Source organism: Helianthus annuus, chromosome 10 (genome assembly GCF_002127325.2).
Source record: "Helianthus annuus cultivar XRQ/B chromosome 10, HanXRQr2.0-SUNRISE, whole genome shotgun sequence".
Taxonomy (NCBI): domain Eukaryota; kingdom Viridiplantae; phylum Streptophyta; class Magnoliopsida; order Asterales; family Asteraceae; genus Helianthus; species Helianthus annuus.
This window is the reverse complement of record NC_035442.2, coordinates 9,927,041-9,936,084: the sequence shown is the minus strand read 5'-3', so window position 1 is coordinate 9,936,084 and position 9,044 is coordinate 9,927,041. Positions and strand designations below refer to the sequence as shown.

General features: G+C 39.9%; 1 protein-coding gene across 1 annotated transcript; it reads right to left on the bottom strand.

The window, feature by feature from the left end:
• Positions 1-1,629: 1,629 nt before the first annotated feature.
• On the bottom strand, positions 1,630-3,376 carry LOC110883949 (xyloglucan galactosyltransferase MUR3). Its single transcript, XM_022131613.2, has one exon. It carries the CDS (start codon positions 3,299-3,301, stop codon positions 1,787-1,789), a length of 1,515 nt encoding a protein of 504 aa, XP_021987305.1. The 5' UTR covers positions 3,302-3,376; the 3' UTR covers positions 1,630-1,786.
• Between the last annotated feature and the right edge of the window lie 5,668 nt (positions 3,377-9,044).

The following is a 9,044-nucleotide window of genomic DNA, read 5'->3' as shown; positions in this document are numbered from 1 at the left end:
CTAAGTCCAACTTTGAAGACCAAATCAGAAAGTTTAGCAAATTTTTAGGACAAATTTAAATGTAACCAAAAATAGTTTTCAACCAAAGTCGCTCCTTTGAAGATGAAAACTAAAAAAAATCTGTTTTTAAAACACAAACTGAGTGAAATCAAAACTGGTTTGAATCACAAACAGAAAGGTTTTGATTACACGAACGGTTTTAAAAATTTGTTTTAAGATTGTAGGAACCGTTCGAGTAATTAAATAAAATAAAACAAATTTTATTAATAAGATTACAATACAAGGAAAGCTAAAAATAAAATACTAGAACAATACAACTGAAATAAACCAAATATACAAGAAAGGAGTAGAAGCAGAATTTGACTGAGGCACGTGTTCAACACGCTTCCCTTAAAACAAATTCCGAGTCTCCCAAGAGTACTCGTTTTGTTTCCCAGGGTACAACAGCCGGAGCAGCGTACTGCCGGAGAAAGCCTACAACCCGAAGGCTACCTTGAAGAATGCTGGAGAAGATCTTAATTTTTGTAGAGAGAAAGTTGATTGCTGTTGTTGTTGCTGGTATCCTTCTGAAGTGGGTATGGAGCTGTATTTATACAGCTCCTAGGTTGAAACAGTCAAAATGAATTAAATGAGAGGTTTAAATTGCATTAAACGTCTTCAATGCAATTTAATACGTCATTTAATTCTCAGTCAAAGCCTATTAACTCGTCAGTTACGAAGCTGGACTGAAACTGCCCTGTCATTCAATGCTGGAAGCTTCTGCGCGCGCGCGCGCCCATGCGCGGTGCGCCATGCGGCGTGCGGCCTCTTGGCTCACTGTCGTGCGGCGTGCGGCCTCTTGGCTCACTGCCGTGCGGCGTGCGGCCTCTTGGCTCACTGCCATGCGGCGGTGCGGCCTCTTGGCTCACTGCCGTGCGCGGTGCGGCGGTGCGGCTCAAGTCCGTCCATGCGGCGTGCGGCGGTGCAGCTCAAGTCCGTCCATGCGGCGGTGCGGCGTGCGCCACGTCACCTTGTGAGTCTATACATGCGCGCCACACAGTCGCGCCGTATTGGCTCACTCTGGTGCGCCGCGCACGGCACAGTAGGACCCATGCACCACGCGCCCAACCGCGCGCCTCGTGTACCCGCGTGCGCATGCGCATGACTGCCACGTCATGCGCCGCATCACCTACCACTTGGTCCTTGCAAAGTGCGCCATCAAAGCGCCACATTGCGCCTCATCGCCCACGCCACGCGCGCGCGCGAGCGTGTGCGTGTGCGAGTGCGAGTGCGAGTTAGGGTGCTCCGCACCCTTCGCGAGGACACTAGTGAGTGCTTCCATGAAACAATAAGGATGGAGAGTTCCACCTTAAATACCCATTTAAGTTCCATCCCTCCTCCTATGTGGGACAAGGTGCTACTTTCCCTTTAGTTTCAACATTGAATGTTCCAAACAACCAACTTTGAGCATCGATATCTCATTCATCTTAGCTCGGTTTTGGACGTGGTTTAGTTCGTTGCGAAGCTCTTCCAACATAGAACACAAACCCACAAATAAATACATAAAACCCGCTCATTTTATTATATTTATTTCTAGTCCAAAATAGGAAAAAATCATTTTCCTATATTTGTGAAAAATGCTATTTTCACTTATTTTCCAACACTCTTTTCCATTGCAAAGCATCAACAACTAACATACAAAAAAGTGAAAAACTAACAATGGACACATATTTTGACCCAAAACTACAACAAAATATGCTTCCAACTTCAAGAAAACAATGACCAATCATACCTCCATTGAAGTTGATCAAGTTTGGTCTTCTTGCTTGTTGATTACAGATTCTGCACTACTATTAACCGGTTCCAGTTTAGGGAAGTACGGTTCCCATTCGCGAACAGCCGCATAGTCACCTTGTTCCATCAACGCATATTTCCAACCATATATTTCAATTAAATCATCATTCGTTCGCCCATCGATCATATCTTGTCTCAATTTAGCCACCCGGCGGATAATCGCCTTCAAAGACACATCAAATGCATCTTCTAAAGTCTCTAATTTAGAATCAGGATCAGCATAAATCATTCTAGGAATCAAACTTATGACCTCCTCCCTCATCATCTCGATCGTTTTAGGATCAATTCGACTAAGTCGCTCCTCTATGCTCACATTCTTTCGAATGTCATCATTAGAAATGAAAACCGAATATGTAGTATAGTTTTTCGGTAAATGCCAAGTGTATTGTGTGTAAAAAGACCCCGGATGAAAAAACACCGGTATACAACCCGCCAAGATCGAATCAAAAGATGATCTTCGCGTAGCCGAATCCCCTTCGGGTTGTAAGCAAAAAACCGAGCTTTGAAACATTTTCATAACATTACTAGGCGAACGACACTTCCTCTCATCAGCCACCGCGCATTCCAAAAGCTTCCCGACCCTCGAATTATTACACTGACTGATCAAAAGACTCCTAATCGAGTTCGGGTCACCCGGGCGTGGAGCACCCGCGAAACTAAACAACCATTTCCGCTCCGTCTTCCTCATCCTCTCCTGCCACTCGAAAACCTCCGAATCTTTAGACGGATGAAAGTAAGTCGGATAAGGAATCGCGAAATCGTTCAAACCATACGGGCTCGATTCGACAAGAAGAAACGACATGTTTTTCGCAGCCGGTAACAACAAAAACTTATTTCCCCAATCAATATTTTCATCAGTTTTTCTTCTTAAATCCCAAGTAGGCCTTCCTCCAACAAGAAAATGATCTTTCCCATTCATATTCTTCCACTCCGTCCTTGTAATCAACCAATTAACAACCTCAACAGAACCAGCATCTCTAACAGAAACATTAAAGTCCCCAATATATCTAGCCAAATCAAACCCAACAAAAAATGGGACAAAAAAGGCTGCAGCTATGGATGAATCATTAGTCAAGCATTCGTACCGCTTCATTCGATTGTAGAATATAATTTCTACATTGAAGTGATCTGTAGCATACCATCCATGATCTGAAAGCACTCCTTCAGTGTTATTAAGTGGCGGTCCGAACCCACCGTTCATGGTGAATGTACACATAGCAGATGTCTTTTGATTCCTTTTGCACTCGGTCACCATGTCTACATTGAACCGTGGCGGGAGATCGTAAACGTATATGTATCTTCCGCCACATGGGTCGGTCTTGTTAATGTGCGGACTGTTGATCCAGATAACTTTGTCAAGGAATACTTCATTGTTGTTGAAGTATAATAAGCATAATGATAAGAATGCACAGAATAAACCTATAACAGAAATATGAGATTGCTGGAACACATAACTTTTCTTATCCATTAGTTTGAAAATGAATGGATTAATGCTGCAAAATCGAGTGATGTGGTTTGAATTTGATTGGAGTGAATAGATGGAGTGAAGGTTATTTTGAGGAAATGTGATTTTTCTGTAGATAGTCAAGGAAGAAGATGAAGTGTAAGCTAGCGTGATTGGCGCATTTTAACTTTTTTAAATACTTTTTCTCAGTCTTGTGACAGTATCTCTCCGGAATTTTTATTTTTTTTGAAAATTACCAAAATAGTCTGATATTCAACTATACAAATTAAATATTCAAAAATACAAATTAAATTTTATTCCTCAAAACGTAGGCTAAGGGTGAAGGGGGTGCTCACCTAATAGGTGAGTCCCCTCTCTTACGCCAAACCAATCCTCGTGTGCCACGTCAACTCCCCTCTTAAACTCCCCTAACACCCTAAATTGATGGCGGCACTCCCCTCTTAAGTGAATTGGTATTTTTTTAAAAAAAAAAAAAAAAGCATTGATTGGACAAGGCCTCTCTCTCTCCTCCCTCTCTCCTCGGTGAGCCGCCACCGTTTCTCTCACCTCTCTCTTGGTCACCGCATGGTTGGCGGTGTATACCCGCTCGGCGAAACACCTCCCCGATGGGGTTTTCGGTGTGCACCCCGACCCCCCTAAGTTATATCCAATATTTATTAAAAGACTAATAAATCACATTAAAAGACTAATCACATCCCATCCCGTCTATCAAATTTTGTGAAAGGCCCACTATACTATGCATAGTGGTTTTAAGTGAAGGAGAGGGAATTTTGAAAAAACATTATTCACCCTTATAAATTATTTAATATTTTTAGAAAATGATTACGAGTATAGAAAAGATAAAAGATAATGATAAAGGTATAAAAAGATAAATTTAATTAAAAAGGAATGACAAGATAGTGATTTTTAATGTAATTATAGAAATAAAGATGGTGAATTGGATGCGAATACTCTAACGGTGTGTTCCCGAGTTAAAAATCCCTCCCCTTCCCTCCCCTCCCCTCCCCTCCCCTCCATGTCTTTCCAAATTGGAAAGACTATTTTCAGGCAAAAAAACCCCATTTTCCCTCCCCTCCCCCTGTTAAGTGGATCTCTGGAACACTATTTTCCCTCCCTTCCCCTCCCCTCCCCCTGTTAAGTAGATCTCTGGAACACAGCGTAAGGATAAGCCTACAAAAATGCAAGCTAAGGTTGTGCGTTTGTGGTTGTCGTGAGAGAGTGGCGTGAGCCACGTCGGATCCAGATGGCTCGCGAGCACCGCAACGGGGTGCCGCGAGCGGTGGCTCAGGTGAGCATGGTCACTTGGGCGAGTTAGTGTTTTGGGGGTCTGGTAGCTTGGGCGAGCGAGGTTAACCACAACAGGCTCAAGTGAACGGGGAAAGTGATGAGAAGGCGCCAAGTCAGTGCCATGTGTCGCAACATTAGAGGATGAATCTGGGTTGTCAAGTGAGCCACAACAAGTAGTCTAAGTGTACAAAACCACGGGTTAAGCTTTATTCAACAAATAAAAATGTAAATAAATTATAGCGGTTTGAACTAATAGAGTTTAAGTGGCGATTTCTAAGACTAAACGGTATGGGGGCCGTCCCCATGCCCGTCCCCATCTCGCCGCCCCGTCTTCCCTACCCCCTTGCTCCGGCGCCGGGCCAGGCCCGTCATCTCCATCCTCCACAAGCTGGGTTCGACGCTCCTCACTCCCACACACACACACCTATACATATATATATATATATATAAAGGGGTTCATCCCTCACCCCCTAGGTCCATCCCCTTTAGGCCTCCGCTTACGTGTCGGTGACGTGGCGGCCCATCCCCTTGAGGATGAGGCTCACCATACCGGTTAGTCTAATTAACAAAAACGAGAACTCACTATTTTGATGAAGGCTAAATTGTCATGTTTATTTTTACAAATTTTTGGTTAATTAACATTAACACTATTAATGATTTCCGGTTCTGTTGTGATCAACTGAATACTAGCTCCCTGATATTGCGCAATAAATTGTTCCAAGTTGTCTTGTGGTCAATTTAATTTCATATAAAATAGTAGAGTTGGTAGTTAGGTACATACTAAAAAAAATTGGTGTATCAATTAAACGTTTAATAAACAGAAAAATAAACGTGTAGGATAAGTTTATTATACTTTAAATAACATTTATTAACTTGCAAGAAAAAAAAAAACTTATTAGAATCTTTTTCGAAATGTATGAAGTTGTTTTAATATTGTATAATACTGTAATAAAAGTGATATTTTTAGATTATACTTTTAAGGGTGACTTTGAGTTTGTAGATTAAGGGGTTAAATATAGGGACGTGAATTTCTGACACGACTCGAAAACCCGACACAAACCTAACACAAAATTCGTGGGTTTAGGTTTAGTCTAAACGGGTTCGGGTCAGTTTTAGGTTGAACCCGTGAACCCGTTTAGGTTAACGGGTTGGGTTCGGGTCAACCTTGTCACACCCCCAAAAATCCACCTGCGGAGTATCACCGCTTGGGAGCGTGACTGACCAGGATCAAGCCACCAATCATATCGAACATAGCATTTAATAACAAAAGTAGATAAAGTATTTCATCACGACATGATTGATGTTCAAAACCAAACTTTGTTTAAATAGCGGAAGTATGTAAATAAACCCAACATAATTAACAGTTTGAAACGTAATAAGTGTTTATCATTCCGTTGCCCACAACGACCTGCTCCTCCTTGTGCAAGCTCCAATTAGTACCTAAGGTCCTGCAAGGCATGCAGCAGAGAGTCAACAACTAGTTAAGCGAGTTCACAGAAAGTAAGTTCAGTAATAGTAATGGTATGGTAAGCATTGCGTTTGTTCATGTAATCATGTATCGTATTAGTTCGTATCGCAGCCCTCTAGGCATGTATGCGAAGGTTAGGGAAAGTTCTCAAGTATTCTAGACTATGTATATTTGTATCGCATGCCACCCTGGCATGTGTGCGAAGTTTAGTATGTATAGTTCGCAGCCTCCCTAAGGCATGTGTGCGAAGATCAGTCATAATATCGCAGCCAACCCTTGGCGTGTGTGCGAAGATCAGTTCAAGTAGGTATACTAGTCTAGCCGTATCTTATCATTTACCATCCTCACCCTGAGGACCATATCATTAGGTTCCATTAACTATGTACGCACGAAATAATCATCCAATCCCATTCCCACCTTGGGAACCCTATGCCTTGGCTGTGTGAACTCACCTTGGGTTGCTCGGCAGATACACAAAGAAAAGAGTTCTTGAACTAAGGGTGGTCAACCACGTCCTAACAGGGTTACCACACAAGTCAGGTTTGGTTCTAGTAATGCACGTATAAACCATGACAAACACGTATCACATATTGACAGTCAAGTTCATATCATACTAACACGTATTCAAACCCAAAGATAAAGCCCAGTAACAAGCGGCCCAACTGTCACACCCCAACCGATGGCGGAAACATCGGGATGAGACGAACAAATTGCTCAAAACAACATAACACTAAATGTGACAATAATTTATTTAATTCATTTCAAAAACTCTAAAGTGAAATACATAGTTCCAAACAATACAACATATTGTTCAACAATAATTCAAATGTTATGTGGGTTTCTAGAGTTCATCCTAGCTTGATTCTTGAATCTTGTACTTTCAACCTGCAATATGTATTAAAATAATGTCAACAAAAACATGTTGGCGAGTATACAAGTTTTCATACATAGCATATACATGTTTAAAATGTTTACTCAATTCCAAATGTGAAATACCATACCATATTGACAGTATATACTCGAAACGATGTTACTCTATGTGCCCAAACCAAAGTTTAACGCAATTAAAGTGTACCCAAACGAGTTTGAGTAGGTTGACATAGTTTAACCTAACAATACCTGCTCGTAGAACAGGAGGGGCGTTTCTCAACCTATAGCGCTACCATTGTTAGGGGAGGCTTGTACGAAGTTAATGAACACATAGTCATTAGGTGTTTACAGTAGCATAACATGTCTAACATGAATAGAGTGTGTCACATAGAATATGGAATGAGTGTGCATAAAATGTTTAATGTGTTGTGATGTTTGATATGTAATACATATTGCACCCAAAAGTGTAAAACGAAAATGGGTCATGTATACTCACATTGGTTGCGTTGCGCTTTCTTGTATGAATGTACGAGTAAAGATGGAGGATTCCAAGAGAACAAAAGAAACGAGAGTGTTTATCCTAGATATGGAATAACACAATAACGATCTAATTAATTAGATTTATAAACTAACATCTTTAATATTTATAGGTTATAAAGAAATTTTTATTATAACTTGGTTAATTTGACCTTTAATTTATAAAAGAAAGGAAATCCACTAAAAAGGATTTCACTAATATAAAGGAACTTGGAAATACTTTAAGGTTTTTATTATAGAATAATAATCAAAATATTGAAATTGTGTTACTTCTAAATCTTTTGAAAATACTTACAGGTATATGTATACTTTTTTTTTTCTTTTAAACAATATTAATCTTAATGGTCATTATTAAATAATATGATTTCAATAAAATTGAATACTACAAAGATTACTTGAATCGAACTCTTAACAGTAACGAATTATACATATGTGAAGTTCATTTTCAAACAACATTGTGTTATGAAACTAATTCTTTAGTTTTGCTTGAATGATGATCAGTTCATCATCTTCATTAAATGGGAACGAACAGTATCATGAGTTCCAAGTTTATTTATGTGTTTCACTGTTGTAAGTAATAACCGAAAAAGAGAATAAAAGGGTTCATGTATACCGAACAAGACGAGCCGTGTCCCCTTTGTGACCTCCGTTCGGCTTCAGATTTCTCCGGTGACTCTTCTTTGTCGAAACGGTTTGCGCCGAGATCTGATGTAACTCGAGGAACTCCGGCGAGTTCCAAATGCTCCACCAATGGCTAGTGTCGACGAAGGGGAGTGCGGGATGTGTGAAAGGCGTTGTGATGGTAGTGTAACTTGGTCGCGGCAACCGGTCGTCTTCTCTGATTCTCCGGCGAAACTCCGGCGTATTGTGGTATCTACCGAGAAGGTGAGAGTGTGTGTGACGGTCGAGAGGTGTGGTCTCGGCTTTTATAGTGTTCGAGAACCGTATGCAAGTTTGGAAAGATAGTGATTTGATTGATCGACCAAGAAGGAAACGCGGAAACAGGATTAAATTCCCGAAATCAGCGAAGGAAAGAAAAAGGAAATGAAGTAGAAAAAGGGAATGTGAAGCTGTATACGTTTTCGGTTTGGGCGGCAATTCTTTTAAAATTGCATGAAGGTTTATACTAAAAAAAATGGCCATTAGTCAACGATGACTTTTGTAAGATTGGTGACTTTGTAAATTAATATACATTTAGAAATTATAGTACTATTATATTGTTAAAGTGGCCTTCCATGTTTATTAATTTCTATGGAATGTTACTTGACTAATTCTTTAATACATGGTCATCGTTTATCAAACGAAATATGAACATAAAATATATTGTAACTTATACAACTAGATTAAAATATATTATGTTATGAGATTACAGTTTTATTATATTAGTTACAACTTATTTATATTTGTATCAATCTAATTTAACTATTAAGTTAAGAAAATGATTAATTTTAAATCTCAATATAAAAAAATAACTAAATCCATAATTGAATTAATTTTAGCGAACGATTGTTCATTAATTCACGAAATATTTCCGCGATTCCAAAAATGGTAGGATTCGAATTTCATTACGGGTCGGATTTTGGA

What these genes read in the sequence shown, in the direction of transcription:
- LOC110883949 (XM_022131613.2), bottom strand. Translation starts at nt 3,301, where the DNA reads ATGGATAAGAAAAGTTATGTGTTCCAGCAATCTCATATTTCTGTTATA.